This window comes from Hemitrygon akajei, chromosome 5, assembly GCF_048418815.1.
Source record: "Hemitrygon akajei chromosome 5, sHemAka1.3, whole genome shotgun sequence".
NCBI classification, from domain to species: domain Eukaryota; kingdom Metazoa; phylum Chordata; class Chondrichthyes; order Myliobatiformes; family Dasyatidae; genus Hemitrygon; species Hemitrygon akajei.
This window is the reverse complement of record NC_133128.1, coordinates 197,219,774-197,237,736: the sequence shown is the minus strand read 5'-3', so window position 1 is coordinate 197,237,736 and position 17,963 is coordinate 197,219,774. Positions and strand designations below refer to the sequence as shown.

The following is a 17,963-nucleotide window of genomic DNA, read 5'->3' as shown; positions in this document are numbered from 1 at the left end:
GAAGGCAGCAGAAAGGAAATTATAAACCAGTTAGCCTGACCTCAGTGGTTGGGAAGATATTAGAGTCAATTGTTAAGGATGAAGTGATGGAGTACTTGGTGATACAGGACAAGATAGTACAAAGTCAGCATGGTTTCCTTTAAGGAAAATCCTACCTGACAAACCTGTTGGAATTCTTTGAGGAGATTACAAGTAGAATAGATGAAGGGGATGCAGTGGATGTTGTATATTTGGACTTTCAGAAGGTGCTTGACAAGGTGCCACACATGAGGCTGCTTACCAAGTTAAGAGCTCATGGTATTACAGGAAAGCTACTGACATGGTTAGAGCATTGGCTGATTGGTGGGAGGCAGCAAGTGGGAATAAGTGGATCCTTTTCTGGTTGGCTGCCAGTGAGTAGTGGTGCTTCGCAGAGGCCAGTGTTGGAACCGCTTAGAAACATAGAAACATAGAAAACCTACAGCACAATACACGCCCTTCGGCCCACAAAGCTGGCCAAAAATGTCCTTACCATAGAACTACCTAGGCTTACCCAAAGCCCTCTATTTTTCTGAGCTCCATGTACTTATCCAGCAGGTTCTTAAAAGACCCTATCATTTCCACCACTGCCGGCAGCCCATTTCAAGCACTCTCTGCATAAAAAAAAACTTACCCCTCACATCTCCTCTGTACCTACTTCCAAGTACCTTAAAACTGTGCCCTCTCTTGCTAGTCATTTCAGCCCTGGGAAAAAGGCTTTGACTATCCACACGATCAATGCCTCTCATTATCTTGTACAGCTCTATCAGGTCACCTTTCATCCTCCTTCACTCCAAGGAGAAAAGACCGAGTTCACTCAACCTATTCTCATAAGGCATGCACCCCAATCCAGGCAACATTCTTGTAGATCTCCTTTGCACCCTTTCTATGGATTCCACGTCCTTCCTGTAATGAGGTGACCAGAAATGAGCACAATACTCCAAGTGGGGTCTGACCAGGGTCCTATAAAGCTGCAACATTATCTTTCAGCTCTTAAACTCAATCCCACGGTTGATGAAGGCCAATACACCGTATGCCTTTTTAACCACAGAGTCAACCTGCATGGCAGCTTTGAGTGTCCTATGGACTCAGACCCCAAGATCCTTCTGATCCTCCACACTGCCAAGAGTCTTACCATTAATACTATATTCTGCCATCATATTTGACCTACCAAAATGAACCACTTCACACTTATCTGGGTTGAACTCCATCTGTCATTTCTCAGCCCAGTTTTGCATCCTATCAATGTCCCACTGTAACCTCTGACAGCCCTCCACACTATCCACAACATCCCCAACCTTTGTGTCATCAGCAAATTTACTGACCCATCCCTCCAATTCCTGATCCAGGTCATTTATAAAAATCATGAAGAGTAGATGTCCCAGAACAGATTCCTGAGGCACACCACTGGTCAACGACCTGCATGTTGAATATGACCCATCTACAACCACTTCTTTTTATGCTGTATATAAATGATTTCATTGATGGAATAGATAGCTTTGTTGCCAAGTTTGCAGCTGATACAAAGATTGGTGTATGGACAGGTAGTGTTGAGGAAACAGGTAAGGTGAAGAAGGACTTAAACAGATTAGGAGAATGGGCAAGAATGTGGCAAATGAAATAGGATGTTGGAAAATGCAAAGTCATGCACTTTGGTAGTAGAAATAAATGTGCGGCCTATTTTCTAAACAGGGAGAAAATCCAGGAATCTGAGATGTGGAGATATTTGGGAGTCCTTGTGCAGAACACCCTAAAGGTTAACTTGAAGGTTGAGTTGGTGCTGAGGAAGGCAAATGCCATGTTAGCGTTCATTTCAAGAGGTCTAGAATACAAGTGGAGGGATTTGATGCTGAGGCTTTATAAGGCACTGGTGAGGCCTCACCTTGAGCATTGTGAACAGTTTTGGGCCCCTCATCTTAGAAAAGATGTGCTGGCATTGGAGAGGGTCCAGAGGAGGTTCACAAGGATGATTTCAGGAATAAAAGGGTTATTATACGAGGAGCATTTGATGGCTCTTGGTCTATTCTCGCTGGAATTCAGAAGGATTTGGGGTGGGGGGGGGGGGGGGTCTTATTGAAACCTTCTGAATGTTGAAAAGCCTAGACAGAGTAGATGTGGAAAGGATGTTTCCTATGGTGGGAGAGTCTGGGACAAGAGGGCACAGCCTCAGGATAGAGGAGCACCTTTTCAAAATAGAGATGCGGAGAAATTTCTTTAGCCAAAGGGTGATGAATGTGTGGAATTTGTTGCTACATGCAGCTGTGGAAGCCAGGTTGTTGGGTGTATTTAAGGCAGAGATTGATAGGTTCTTGATTGGACATGGCATCACACATTACGGGGAGAAGACCAGGAACTGGCATTGAGGAGATAAAAAAAAGGATCAGCCTATTGAATGGCGGAGCAGACTCGATGGGCCAGATAGCCTAATTCTGCTCCTATGTCTTATTGTCTTGTGATCTATCTCACTCTTTGCCTTTAGCTGGTCAGCCACGAATTTAAACATGCTGGAATCTCCCCTGTAATACCATGGGCTCATAGCTTGTTAAGCAGCCTCATGTGTGGCACTTTGTCAAAAACCTTCCGAAAACTCAAGTACACATATCAATCAATTCTCCTTTGTCTATTCTGCTTGTTATTTCTTCAAAGAATTTCAACTGTCATCCCTACCAATGTTAGATCATAAGACATAGGGGCAGAATTAGGCCATTCAGCCCATCAAGTCTGCTGCACTATTCCATCATGGCTGAAACTTGACCCAGTCTACCCTTTATACTTGCCTTCTCGCTATATTCTTTGATGCCTTGACTAATCAGGAAACAATCAGCTTCCACCTTAAATATGCCCATAGATTTAGATTCCACTGCAGTCTGTAACAGAGCATTCCACAGATTCACTGCTCTCCAGCTAAAAAGAATTCCTCCTTACCTCTGTTCCAAAAGGTTGCCCCTCAATTTTGAGGCTGTGCCCTCCAGTTCTGTTACCCCACCACAGGAAACATCCTCTCCATGTCCACCCTATCTAGTCCTTTCAATATTTGGTAGTTTTCAATGAGTTCCCAATGTATTCTGAATTCCAGTGAGTACAGACCCAAAGCCGCTAAAAGCTCCTCATATGTTAATCCTTCATTCCTGGAATCATCCTCGTGAGCCTCCTCTGGGCTCTCCAATGACAACACATTCTTTCTGAAATATGGGGCCCAAAACTGTTGTAAGTCCTCCAAGTGCAGCCTGACTAGTGTCTTATAAAGGTTCAGCATGATCTCCAACAAGAATTTTATATTCCAACAAGATTTTTATATTCTATTTGTCTTGAAGTTTATGCCAATGTTGTATTTGCCTTCTTTACCACAGACTCGACCTGCAAATTAACATACCCTCCACTGCTCTTCATATTATCTGCAAATTTTGCCACAAAGCCATCAATTCCATTATCTAAGTCATTGACAATGTGAAGAGTAGCGGTAATACTGACCCCTGAGGAACATCACTAGTCACTGGCAGACAACGGAAAAGGCCCCTTTTATTCCCACATGCTAACTCCTGCCTGTCAGCCAATTCTCTGTCAATGCCAGTATCTTTCCTGTAACACCACAGGAATTTATCCTGTTAAGCAGCCTCATGTGTGACACCTTACCAAATAGCATCTGAAAATCCAAGAAATGACCCCCCTGCCTTGCCTTTGTCCATCTGGCTTTTTTTACTTCCTTTAAGTACTCCAACAAATTTGTCAGGCAATATTTCCCTTCAAAGAAATCATGCCGACTTCCACTTATTTTTTCATTAGTCTCCAGGTACCCCATCACCTCATCCTTAATAATAGTCTCCATCACTTTCCCAACCACTGAGGTTAGGCTAACTGGCTTATAATTTTTTTTCTTCTGCCTTCTTTGCTTCTTAAAAAGTGGAATGATATTTGCAATCTTCCAGTTCTCTGGGACCATGCCAGAATCAAAGTGATTCTTGAAAGATTATGACCAATGCATTCGTTTTCTCTTCAGCAGTTTCTCTCAGGACTCCAGGATGTAGTCCATCTGGTCCAGGTGACTTACCCACCTTTAGACCTTTGAGTTTGCCTAGCACTTTTTCCACTGCAATAGCAATGGCACTCACTCCTGCTCCCTGACTTGCAGACCTCTGGCACACTGAAAATGTCTTCCACTGTGAAAACTGATGCAAAGCACCCATTAATTTCATCTGCCATTTCTTTGTCCCCCATCACTATCTCACCAGCACCATTTTTCAATGCTCCAATGTCAACTCTCAACTCCCTTTAACACTTTATATATAACTGAAATTTTTTTTTCGTACCCTGCATTATATTATCGGCTAGTTTCCCCGCATATTTCATCTTTTCCCTTCTTATAGCTTTTTAGTTGCCTCTTGATGGATTTTAAAAGCCTCCCAATCATCCAATTTCCCACTCACTTTTGCTACCTTACATGCCCTTCCTTGGCTTTTTTTACAGTCAATAACTGCCCTTGTCAGCCACCTTTGCCTACCCCACCATTTGAGAGTTTCTTCTTCCATGGGACAGATCTATCCTGCACCTTGTGAACTATTCCCAGAAACTTCAGCCATCTCTGCTCTGCCATCATCCCTGCCAGTATCCTCCTCCAATCCACTGGGAAAGCTCCTCTCTCATGCCTTTGTAATTTCCTTTATTCCATTGCAATACTGATACATGTGAGTTATGCTTCTCCCTCTCAAATTGCGGTGTGAATTCAATCATGTCATGATCACTGCCTCTTAAGGGTTCCTTTACATTAAGCTGACCAACAAGATCTGGGTAATTACACAACACCCAATCTAAGGTAGCCTTTCCCTGAGTAGGCTCAAACCCAAGCTGCTCTAAAAAGCTATCTTGTAGGCAAACGACAAATTCCCTGTTAGCGATCTGACACCAACCTGATTTTCCTAATCCCCTTATTTATTGAAGTCTATCATTACCCTTATTACAAGCCTTTTTCAGCTCCCTTTGCAATCTCAGCCCCACATCTTGGCTACTATTCAGAGGCCTATATATGATTCCCATAATGGATCTTTTCACCCTTGCAGTTTCTTAACTCTACCCACAAAGATTTGACATTCTCTGACTCTAAGTTAACTCTTTCTAAAGATGTAATTCCATCTCTTACCAATAGACCACACCACCACCTATGCTTTCCTGCCTGTTCTTTTGTTACAAAATATATCCTTTGATGTTAAGCTCCCAACTATGGTCTTCTTTCAGCCATGACTCAGTGATCCCCACGATGTCATACCAACCAATCCCTAATTGTGCCACAAGTTTGCCTGCCTGATTCTGAAAGCTACCTCGATTTAAATACAGTACCTTCAGTCCTGCATGCTTCACCCTTTTGAATTTTACCTCTGTGGTGCAATTTAACTCTTTGCTCTATCTACATTTGGTTTGTCCTTGCTTACATTCATGTTACATCTGTAATCTACTTGTAAACCTGCTGGTTCATCCTCAGCTCTATCATATTGGTTCCCAATCAATTCTGCCCCAATAATCTCTCATATCTCTCTAATTTCCTTTACTCTACTGTAATACTGATACATTTGATTTTATCTTCTTCTCAAATTCAGGGCAAATTCGATCATATTGTGATTACTTGTCCCCAGTGGTTCTTTTACCTTGAGCTCTCTAATCAATTTCAGATCATTGCACAACACCCAATCCAGAATAGCTCATACCCTCCGTCGACATTTCGGCCCGAAACATCGACACGCTTCTCCCTATAGATGCTGCCTGGCCTGCTGTGTTTCACCAGCATTTTGTGTGTGTTGCTTGAATTTCCAGCATCTGCAGATTTCCTCATGTTCAGCTCATACCCTAATGGGCTCAATCACGAGTTGCTCTAAAACATCATCTTGTAGGCATTCTAGAAATTCCCTTTCTTGAGATCCAGCACCAACCTGATTTTCCCAATCTACTTGCATACTTATGGGCCACATCCTTACTGCTGTTTGTACTGTTTGGAAGTCTATATATAATTCCCATCAGGGTTTTTACCCTTGCAGTTCCTTAGCTCACCTCTTTCTAATGATTTGATTTCATTTTTTACCAATAGATCAATGCTGCCCCTTCTACCTTCCTGCCCATCCTTTTGATACAACGTGTACCTTTGGACGTTAAGCTCCCATATATAATCTTCTTTCAGCCATTATTCAGTGATGCCTACAACATCATACATCATCTGCAAAGGTTCTACAAGTTCATCTTATTCCATATTCTGCGCACATTCAAATCTAACACCTACAGTCCTGTATTCATTCTTCTTGATTTTGTCCACCTTTTACATTGCAACTCATCTTGTTAAATGCAAATTTTGCCTCTCCTTGATGGAGTCTCACTACGCATTGCCTCTGTGTAAACCAACTACTTCATCCTCAGTACTGTCATTCTGGTTCCCATCTCACTGCAGATTGAGCAGCATTTAGCGGAGTCAAGGGATATGGGGAGAAAGCAGGAACAGGGTACTAATTGTGGATGATCAGCCATGATCACATTGAATGTCGGTGCTGGCTCGAAGGGCTGAATGGCCTACTCCTGCACCTATTGTCTATTCTCTATTTAGATGCCATTCATACTGCAGTGTTTCAACAATTCCTTTCTCCTCAGATTCTTGCTCCAGATTACAGCATTTAGCAACAGAATGTAATATAAATGGTAGGACTATTGGCTGTGTAAAGGATCTGAGAGATCTTGGGGTTTGTGTCAATAGGACACTCAAAGCTGCTGCACAGGTTGTCAGTGTTATTAAGAAGGTGTATGCTGTGCCATCAACCGTAGGATTGAGTTCAAGAGCCGAGAGGTAATGTTGAAGCTACTAAGACCTTGGTCAGACCCCACTTCTGATCACCTCACTACAGGAAGGATGTGAATATTATAGAGAGTGCAGAGGAGATTTACAAAGATGTTGCCTGGATTGGAGGGCATATTTTATGAAACCTACTGCATCTCCCTTGTCTAGCCTACTTGTTACCTCTTTCTAATGATTTAATATAATTTCTTACCAATAAAGCCACGCCATCCCCTCTGCCTACCTGCCTATCCTTCCGATACACCGTGTATGCTTGGACATTCAGCTCCCAGAGACATGCATCCTTTAGCCACGTCTCAATGATGGCCACAATATCATACCTGCCAATCTGTAGCTGTATGTCAAGATCATCCACCTTATTCCTTCTACTGCGTGCATTTAAGTATAACACCTTAAGTCCAGTATTTGGTACTTTTTGCTTTGATTGCACTACACCTTTATTGCACTGCAACTCATCCCAATGGCTGCAAATTTGCCCCATCACCTGCCTGTCCTCTCTGACATCTTTACTGCTCACTATCTTAGATTTATTTCTATTTTCCCCCTCCTTCGCTCTATTATTCCGGTTCCCATCCCCCGCCAAATGGTTTAAACCCTCCCTAACAGCTCTATTAAACCTTCCTGCCAGGATATTGGTCCCCTTCGGGTTCAGGTGTAACCTGTCCTTTTTGAACAGATCATACTTGCCCCCAGAAGTGATCCCAATGATCCAAGAATCTGAAGCCCTGCCCCCTGCACCAGTCTCTCAGCCACACATTCATCTGCCTGATCCTACTATTCTTGCCCTCGCGAGCATGTGGCACAGGTAGCAATCCTGAGATTACTACCCTGGAGGTCCTGCTTCTCAGCTTCCTTCCTAACTCCCAGAAATCTCTCTTCAGGACCTCCTCCCTTTTCCTATCTATGTCATTGGTACCGACATGTACCAAGACAGCTGGCTGCTCGCACTCACCCTTCAGAATATTCTGGACCCGATCCGAGACCTCCCGTACTCTGGCACCTGAGAGGCAACACACCATGTGGGTATCTCTATCAGGCTCACAGAATCTCCTGTCTGTTCCCCTGACTATGGAATCCCCTATGACTACCACATTCCTCTTCTCCCTCCTTCCCTCCTGCACAACAGCACCAGGCTCAGTGCCAGAGACCCAGTCACTGTGGCCGTCCCCTGTCAGGTCATCCCCCTCAACAGCATCCAAAACGATATACTTGCTGCTGAGTGGAGCAGCCAAAGGGATGCTCTCCACTATCTAGGCATTTCCCTTCCCTCTCCTGACAGTCACCCAGTTTTCTGACCCCTGTAGCCTAGGGATGCCTACTCCCCTGTAGCTCCTGTCTATCACCTCTTCACTTTCCCTAATAAGCAGGTCATCAAGCTGCAGCTCCAGATCCCTAACACGGTCTCCGAGGAGCTGCATCTCGGTGCACCTGTCACAGATGTGGCCATCAGGGAGGCTGGAGGTCTCCCAGGATTCCCACATCTGACACCCTGAACAAAGCACAAACCCTGCAGACATGCTACCTAATTCTACAGGAATGAAACAAGGAAAAATAAGTCCACTCACCCACTTACCTCACCAAACACACGAATCTTTTAAACCGTTAGCTCGTACCGTTAGCTGTGTGATCCTTGCTGTCCTCCGTCTGTCCGGGCCGATTCATCAAGGGAAAAAAAAGACCTACTTCGAAGTTAATTAGATTAATTAAAGGAGCTGACCGGCCTTACCTCACTGGGAGCAAGCTCGTCCTCAGCCTCTGCTTGCCGAAGCCTCTCGAGCCAAAGCCTTCCTACTCTGTCTCCCACTACTCCATCGCCCATTCTGTTAATTTGCTCACCTTTTAAACTCTCCCGCTGCCTCAGAGGCTGACCTTCACGCGCTTGCGCAGTCGTGCCCCATTCAAACTCGACCCGATACAATAGGGTCTTTTAAGAACCTCTTAGATAGGAGCATGGAGCTCAGAAAAATAGAGGGCTATGTCCTAATGAAATTCTAAGCAGTCTCTAGAGTAGGTTATATGGTCAGCACAAAATTGTGGGCCAAAGGGCCTGTAATGTGCTGTAAATTTCTATGTTCTCTCTGTAATCTTGTCTTTGTTTTCACCAAGACCTTTCAAAGGCTAATGAAATAAATCTTCGCCAGTTCAAGACTAACCTTATCCCTCCATAACTACCTTGACACTTAAGGAGTCTCCTGCAATAGCTTTAACTATCCAGAGGTAACCAAGCAACTCCGTATATCAGGAAAATGGAGATATGAGGGACAATCACCCCCACAAAATTGTTGTCAGAGCGTTTCTAACAGTGTTCAGATGCAAACCGGTGTTACTAAATCCTTACTAATTATTTTTGCTTGTGTCTCTTTTTTCTTTTGCACAGACAATTAACGCCCTTTTGATAGTTATTTTTATTCCAGTCTTCGATATGGGCATTTATCCACTCATTGCGAAATGTAAAATTAACTTGACGTAAGTATTCAGACCTACGAGTTACAGCATTATAAAACTCTGGTTATGCCAAACCTGGAGGTTTGCATACAGTTCTGGTCACCCTACGCAAGTTGTTGGCTTTAGAGAGAGTGCAGAAGAGGTTTAATCCCAACCCTAACACTGCCTGTTTTAGAGGGCATGTGCTATAACGAGAGTTTGGACAAACTTGGGTTGTTTTATCTGGAGAGGCAGAGGCTGAAGAGAGATATGATAAATGTTCATAAGATTATGAGAGGCATTGTTAGAGTAGACAGACAGTGTCTTTCTTCAAAGTCTAAATGCTAATGTTAAATGTGGGATGGGTAACGTGCGTGGGTGAAGATAGCAGGGAATGATCATATAACTACAGTGCTAATCAACAAGCGTCAAAAGCTGGGCCTCTGTACCTCCCTCTGCAACTTCCTCACCAGGAATTCCAGTCTCTGAGGATCAGAAATAACAACCCCTCCACCCTGACAAGCAACACTGGCACACCTCAAGGATGCATGCTTAGCCCACTGCCCTACTCTTTCTACACCCACAATTGCATGGCTAAGAACAGCTCAAACACTGTCTGAAAATTTGCTGATGACACAATGATAGTTGACAGAAGTACAGTGCTGCAAAATAATAGTTATTGGCATATATCAGTGATATTAAACCCGATTCTGAACTAAAGTTGAATTAATCAAGCTGTTCCATAAATACGCCGTCTGTATGCCTCTGCTACTGAAGGTAAGCACACTGCATGCCTTCTCCGCCACTCTATCTACCAGTAGTGCCACCGTTATGGATCCATGGTGTTGTACACCAAGAACCTTTTGTCTTCAATCGTTACTATGGACCTACTATTCATTGTGAAACTTCTACCTCCACTGGACAAGCTAAAGTGCTTCACCACACATGTAACAGGATTAAATCCCATCTCCTATTGCTCTGAAGTTGTTGGAAGTGCAATTGATTTTTCAAGATTCAGGTTTATTTTCACATGAACATGGGAATATACAGTGAAATGTATCATTTGCATTAATAACCAACACGCAAGGGGGAGCTGGGGGTAGCCTGCAAGTGTATCAACATCGCATGTGAACAATGTTCAGCAGAACAACACAAATCACTGATGTAACAAAACAACAACAATCCCCATTCCCCCCTCCCACCTTTGCACATTCATAGTCGTCTAAACCAATTCTTCAGCCTCCAGTCTCCAGCAGACTCGGATTCAGACTCATTCATAAAGGCAACAAGACGAGAAGAGACATAAAAAATACTCACTAAGCTTATATGAGCATGAATCCCCTTCTCTTTCTACAGCAATGTAGCAGGTAATGGTGTTGCCTCTCAGTCTCAATCTCAGCAACCCACATTCAATCCTGGCCTTGTTATTGGTACTGGTATTGGTTTGTTATTGTCACCTGTACCAAGTTACAGTGGAAAGCTTACGGACAGTTCAGCAATGACCTCATTGAATGGCAGGGTAGGCTCGGTGGGTTGGATGGCCGACTCCTGCTCCTATTTCTTACATTCTTATGTCAAGTCAAGTCATTTTTATTGTCATTTCGACCATAGCTCTATTTTTCTCAGCTCCATATACCTGTCAAAGAGTCTCTTAAAAGACCCTATTGTATCCGCCTCCACCACTGTCTCCAGCAGCCCATTCCACGCACTCACCACTCTCTGCGTAAAAAACTTAGCCCTGATATCTCCTCTGTACCCATTTCCTGAGCACCTTAGAACTGTGCCCTCTCATGCTAGCCATTTCAGCCTGGGAAAAAGCCTCTGACTATCCACATGATCAATGCCTCTCATCATCTTATACACCTCTGTCAGGTCACCTCTCATCCTCTGTCGCTCCAAGGAGAAAAGGTCGAGTTCACTCAACCATTTCTCATACAGCATGCTCCCCAATCCGGGCAACATCCTTATAACTCTCCTCTGCACCCTTTCTATGGTTTCCACATTCTTCCTATAGTGAGGTCACCAGAACTGAGCACAGTGCTCCAAGTGGGATCTGACCAGGGTCCAATATAGCTGCAACATTACCTCTCAGCTCCTAAATTCAGTCTCACGGTTGATGAAGGCCAATGCACCGTATGCTTTCTTAACCTCAGAGTCAACCTGCGCAACAGCCTTGAGTGTCCTATGGACTTGGACCCTAAGATCCCTCTGATCCTCCACACTGCCAAGAGTCTTACCATTAATGCTATATTCTGTCATCATATTTGACCTACCAAAATGAACCACCTCACACTTATCTGGGTTGAACTCCATCTGCCACCTCTCAGCCCAGTTTTGCATCCTATCTATATCCGGCTGTAACCTCTGACAGCCCTCCACACTATCCACAACACCTCCGACTTTTGTGTCATCAGCAAATTTAGATAGATAGATAGATAGATACTTTATTCATCCCCATGGGGAAATTCAACATTTTTTCCAATGTCCCATACACTTGTAGCAAAACTAATTACATACAATACTTTCCGGTAAAAATATGATATGCATCTAAATCACTCTCTCAAAAAGCATTAATAATAGCTTTTAAAAAGTTCTTAAGTAGTTTACTTAAATACATTAAATACAATCAACCCCGGCACTTTAACATATCTTACTCCTGGCGGTTGAATTGTAAAGCCTAATGGCATTGGGGAGTATTGACCTCTTCATCCTGTCTGAGGAGCATTGCATCGATAGCAACCTGTCGCTGAAACTGCTTCTCTGTCTCTGGATGGTGCTATGTAGAGGATGTTCAGAGTTTTCCATAATTGACCGTAGCCTACTCAGCGCCCTTCGCTCAGCTACCGATGTTATACTCTCCAGTACTTTGCCCACGACAGAGCCCGCCTTCCTTACCAGCTTATTAAGACGTGAGGCGTCCCTCTTCTTAATGCTTCCTCCCCAACACGCCACCACAAAGAAGAGGGCGCTCTCCACAACTGACCTATAGAACATCTTCAGCATCTCACTACAGACATTGAATGACGCCAACCTTCTAAGAAAGTACAGTCGACTCTGTGCCTTCCTGCACAAGGCATCTGTGTTGGCAGTCCAGTCTAGCTTCTCGTTTAACTGTACTCCCAGATACTTGTAGGTCTTAACCTGCTCCACACATTCTCCATTAATGATCACTGGCTCCATATGAGGCCTAGATCTCCTAAAGTCCACCACCATCTCCTTGGTCTTGGTGATACTAACACATCCCTCCACTTCTTCATCCAGGTCATTTATAAAAATCACAAAGAGTAAGGATCTCAGAATAGATCCCTGAGGCACACCACTGATGACCAACCTCCATGCAGAATATGACCCATCTACAACCACACTTTGCCTTCTGTGGGCAAGTGAGTTCTGGATTCACAGAGCAATGTCCCTTTGGATCCCATGTCTCCTTACATTCTCAATAAGCCTTGCAAGGGGTAGCTTATCAAATGCATTGCTGAAATCCATATACACTACATCTACCATCATCAATGTGTTTAGTCACATCCTCAAAAAATTCAATCAGACTTGTAAGGCATGACCTGCTCTCACAAAGCCATGCTGACTATTCTTAATCATATTATGCCTCTCCAAATGTTCATAAATCCAACCTCTCAGGATCTTCTCCATCAATTATAGACATTAGTCTACAAACGTTTGTAATTTCCTGGGCTATCTCTACTCTTTCTTGAATAAGGGAACAACATCCGCAACCCTCCAATCCTCCAGAACCTCTCCCATCCCCATTGATGATGCAAAGATCATCACCAGAGGCTCAGCAATCTCCTCCCTTGCCTCCCACAGTAGCCTGGGGTGCATCTTGTCCGGTCCCAGTGACTTATCCAACTTGATGCTTTCCAAAATGTCCTGCACATCCTCTTCCTTAATACCTACATGCTCAAGCTTTTCTGTCTGCTGCATGTCATCCCTACAATTGCCTAGATCCTTTTCTGTAGTGAATACTGAAGCAAAGTGCTCATTACATACCTCTGCTGTCTCCTCTGGTTCCATACACACTTTTCCACTGTCACAGTTGATTTGTCCTACTCTCTCACGTCTCATCCTCTTGCTCTTAACATACTTGTAGAATGCCTTGGGGATTTCCTTAATCCTGTCCGTCAAGGCTTTCTCATGGTCCCTTCTTGCTCTCCTAATTGCTTTCTTGAGCTCCTTCCTGCTAGCCTTATAATCTTCTAGCTCTCTATCATTACCTAGCTTTTTGAACCTTTCATAAGCTCTTCTTCTTGACTAGATTTACAACAACCTTTGTACACCACGGTTCCTGTACCCTACTATCCTTTCCCTGTCTCATTGCAACATACCTATGCAGAACTCCATGCTGCAAGTATCCTCTGAACATTTGCCACATTTCTTCCATACATTTCCTGACAACATCTGTTTCCAATTTATGCTTACAAGTTCCTGCCTGATAGCCTCATATTTCCCCTTACTCTCAATTAAACGCTTTCCTAACTTGTCTGTTCCTATCCCTCTCCAATGCTATGGTAAAAGAGATAGAGTTGTGATCACTATCTCCAAAATGCTCTCCCACTGAGAGATCTGACACCTGACCAGGTTCATTTCCCAATACCAGATCAAGTACAGCCTCTCGTCTTATAGGCTTATCTACATATTTTGTCAAGAAACCTTATTGAACACACCTAACAAACTCCATCCCATCTAAACCCCTCGTTCTAGTGACATGCCAATTGATATTTGGAAAATTAAAATCTCCCACCACAACAACCCTGTTAGTATTACACCTTTCCAGAATCTGTCTCCCTATCTGCTCCTTGATGTCCCTGTTACCATTGGGTGGTCTATAAAAAACACCCAGTAGAGTTATTCACCCCTTCCTGTTCCTAACTTCCACCCACAGAGACTCTAGACAATCCCTCCATGACTTCCTCCTTTTCTATGGCTGTGACACTATCTCTGATCAACAGTGCCACGCCCCCACCTCTTTTGCCTCCCTCCCTGTCCTTTTTGAAACATCTAAATCGTGGCACTCAAAATAACCATTTCTGCCCCTGAGCCATCCATGTTTCTGTAATGGCCACAACATCATAGCTCCAAGTACTGATCCATGCTCTAAGCTCATCTGCTTTTTTCATAATACTTCTTGCATTAAAATAGACACATCTCAAACCATCGGTCTGAGCATGTCCCTTCTTTATCACCTGCCTGTCCTCCCTCTTGCACGGTCTCCAAGCTTTCCCCATTTGTGAGCCAACCGCCCCTTCCAACCTTTCTTCAGTTTGGTTCCCAACCCCCAGCAATCTTAGTTTAAACTCTCCCTGATAGCCTTAGCAAACTTCCCTACCAGCATATTGGTCCCCCTTGGATTCAAGTGCAACCCATCCTTTTTGTACACGTCACTCCTGCCTCAGAAGAGGTCCCAATGATCCAGAAATATGAATCCCTACCCCCTGCTCCAATCCCTCAGTCATGCATTTATCCTCCACCTTACTCTATTCCTATATTCACTGTCATGTGGCACAGGCAGTAATCCCAAGATGACTACCTTTGTGGTCCTGCTTCTCAACTTTCATCCTAACTGCCTGTAGTCTGCTTTCAGGACCTCCTCCCTTTTCCAGCCTATGTCGATGGTACCAATATGTATCAAAACCTCTGGATATTCTCCTTCCCACTTCAGGATATCTTGGATGCAATCAGAAACATCCCAGACCCTGGCACCTGGGAGGCAAACTACCATTCATGGTTCTTTCCTGCATCCAGAGAATCGCCTATCTGACCCCCTAACTATAAAGTCCTCTATCACTGCTGCCATCTTCTTCCTTTCCCTATTGTTCTGAGCCACAGAGCCAGACTCTGATGACTTGGATGATGGAAGTGTTCGGAGAATGGGCAAAGAAGTGGCAGATGGAATACAATGTCGGGAAGTGTATGGCCATGGACTTTGGTAGAAGAAATGAAAGGTTTGACTATTTTCTAAATGGAGAGAAAATATAAAAAACTGAGATGCGAAGGGACTTGACAGTCCTTGTGCAAGATTTCCTAAAGGTTAATTTGCAGGTTGAGTCAGTGGTAAGGAAGACAAATGCAATGTTAGCATTAATTTCAAGAGACTTGAAGATAAAAGTAAGGATATAATGTTGAGGCTTTATAAAGCACTGGTGAGGCCTCATTTGGAGCATTGTAGATAGATAGATAGATAGATACTTTATTCATCGCCATGGGGAAATTCAACTTTTTTTTCCAATGTCCCATACACTTGTTGTAGCAAAACTAATTACATACAATACCTAACTCAGTAAAAAATATGATATGCATCTAAATCACTATCTCAAAAAGCATTAATAATAGCTTTTAAAAAGTTCTTAAGTCCTGGCGGTTGAATTGTAAAGCCTAATGGCATTGGGGAGTATTGACCTCTTCATCCTGTCTGAGGAGCATTGCATCGATAGTAACCTGTCGCTGAAACTGCTTCTCTGTCTCTGGATGGTGCTATGTAGAGGATGTTCAGAGTTTCCCATAATTGACCGTAGCCTACTCAGCGCCCTTCGCTCAGCTACCGATGTTAAACTCTCCAGTACTTTGCCCACGACAGAGCCCGCCTTCCTTACCAGCTTATTAAGACGTGAGGCGTCCCTCTTCTTAATGCTTCCTCCCCAACACGCCACCACAAAGAAGAGGGCGCTCTCCACAACTGACCTATAGAACATCTTCAGCATCTCACTACAGACATTGAATGACGCCAACCTTCTAAGGAAGTACAGTCGACTCTGTGCCTTCCTGCACAAGGCATCTGTGTTGGCAGTCCAGTCTAGCTTCTCGTCTAACTGTACTCCCAGATACTTGTAGGTCTTAACCTGCTCCACACATTCTCCATTAATGATCACTGGCTCCATATGAGGCCTAGATCTCCTAAAGTCCACCACCATCTCCTTGGTCTTGGTGATATTGAGGCGCAGGTAGTTTGAGTTGCACCATATCACAAAGTCCTGTATCAGTTTCCTATACTCCTCCTCCTGTCCATTCCTGACACACCCCACTATGGCCGTGTCATCAGCAAACTTCTGCACATGGCAGGACTCCGAGTTATATTGGAAGTCTGATGTGTACAGGGTGAACAGGACCGGAGAGAGCACGGTCCCCTGCGGCGCTCCTGTGCTGCTGACCACCGTGTCAGACCTACAGTCTCCCAACCGCACATACTGAGGTCTATCTGTCAAGTAGTCCACTATCCAATCCACCATGTGAGAGTCTACTCCCATCTCCATTAGTTTGTGCCTTAAGATCTTGGGCTGGATGGTGTTAAAGGCACTAGAGAAGTCCAGGAATGTAATCCTCACAGCACCACTGACCCCATCTAGGTGAGAGAGGGATTCGTGCAGCAAATACGTGATAGCATCCTCCACTCCCACCTTCTCCTTATACGCAAACTGAAGAGGATCCTGGGCGTGCCTGGTTTGTGGCCTCAGATTCTGTATTATCAGCCGCTCCATGGTCTTCATCATGTGCGACGTCAAGGCAACAGGTCTGAAGTCATTCAACTCCTTTGGTTGTGGTTTCTTCGGTACCGGGACAATACAGGATGTTTTCCACTGTCTGGGTACTCTTCTCTGCTCCAGGCTCATGTTGAAGATGCGCTGTAGTGGTTCTCCCAGCTCAGTCGCACAGTCGCATACAGTTGTGTGCGGTTTTAGAATCCTTATTTTAGAAAGGATGAGTTAAAACTGGAGAAGGTTCAAAATAGGTTCACAGAAATGATTCCATGATTAAATGTCCAGTCATATGAAGAGTATTTGATGGCTCTGCGACTATTCACTGGAATTCAGAAAAATGAGGGGTGACCTCATTGAAACCTATCAGATGGTGAAAAGCCTTGATAGAGTGGAAGGGGAGAGGATGTTTCCTCTGGTGAGCGTGTCTAAGACTAGAGGACACAGCCTTAAAATAGGGGGCATCCTTTTTGAATGGGGATGAGGAGGAATTTCTTTAGCCAGTGAGTGGTGAATCTGTGGAATTTGTTGCCACAGCCAATGAGGCCAAGCCTTTATGTATATTCAAGGCGGAGATTGATAGATTCGTGATTGGTCAGGTAATGATGGGATACTGGGAGACGGCAGGAGTTTGCAGCTAAGACAAAAATTGGATCAGCCAATTTGGAGCAGGTTGGTAGGCCAAATAATACTATAACTTAAGGTCTTATGGTCTAAATCTATCCTGAGTCTTTTATGTTCCAAGGAATATAGTCCTAACCCATTCAATCTTTCTATATAACTCAGGTCCTCCAGACCCAAACAGGTCCTTGTAAATTTTCTCTGTATTCTTTCAACCTTATTTACCTCTTTCCTGTAGATAGGTGACTAAAACTGCACACAATACTCCAAATTAGGCCTCATAACTTCTTTTACAATCCCAGCAACATAACATCCCATCTCCATACTCAGTACTTTGATTGATGAAAGCCAATGTGCTAAAAGCTTTCTTTACAAACAAATCCACCTGTGATACCACTTTCAATGAAATATAGACCTGTATTCCCAGATCCTTTTGTTCTACAGCATTCCTCAGTGCCCCCCCTTTCACTGTGTAAGACCTCCCTGGTGGATTGTACGAAGTGCAACACCTTGCACTTCACACAAAATGCTGGAGGAATTCAACAGACTAGGCAGCAAGAGTAAACAGTTCACATTTCAGGCCAAAA

General features: G+C 43.9%; 1 protein-coding gene and 1 long non-coding RNA gene across 3 annotated transcripts in view; one reads left to right on the top strand and one right to left on the bottom strand.

Moving 5' to 3' along the window:
• Positions 1-17,963, top strand: part of slc15a2 (solute carrier family 15 member 2) — a 359,727-nt gene that overhangs the window by 213,516 nt on the left and 128,248 nt on the right. Inside the window, exon 14 of one of the 2 annotated variants that reach the window (XM_073047617.1) lies at positions 9,222-9,310. The exons of the other annotated variant lie outside the window; for it this stretch is intronic. Within the exon in view, the coding sequence (XP_072903718.1) occupies positions 9,222-9,310 (89 nt within the window). The remainder of the gene's footprint in view (positions 1-9,221; positions 9,311-17,963) is intronic. 2 annotated transcript variants of the gene reach the window in all.
• The window catches only part of LOC140728617 (uncharacterized), a 79,961-nt gene that overhangs the window by 25,876 nt on the left and 36,122 nt on the right, over positions 1-17,963 (bottom strand). The window lies entirely within an intron of this gene.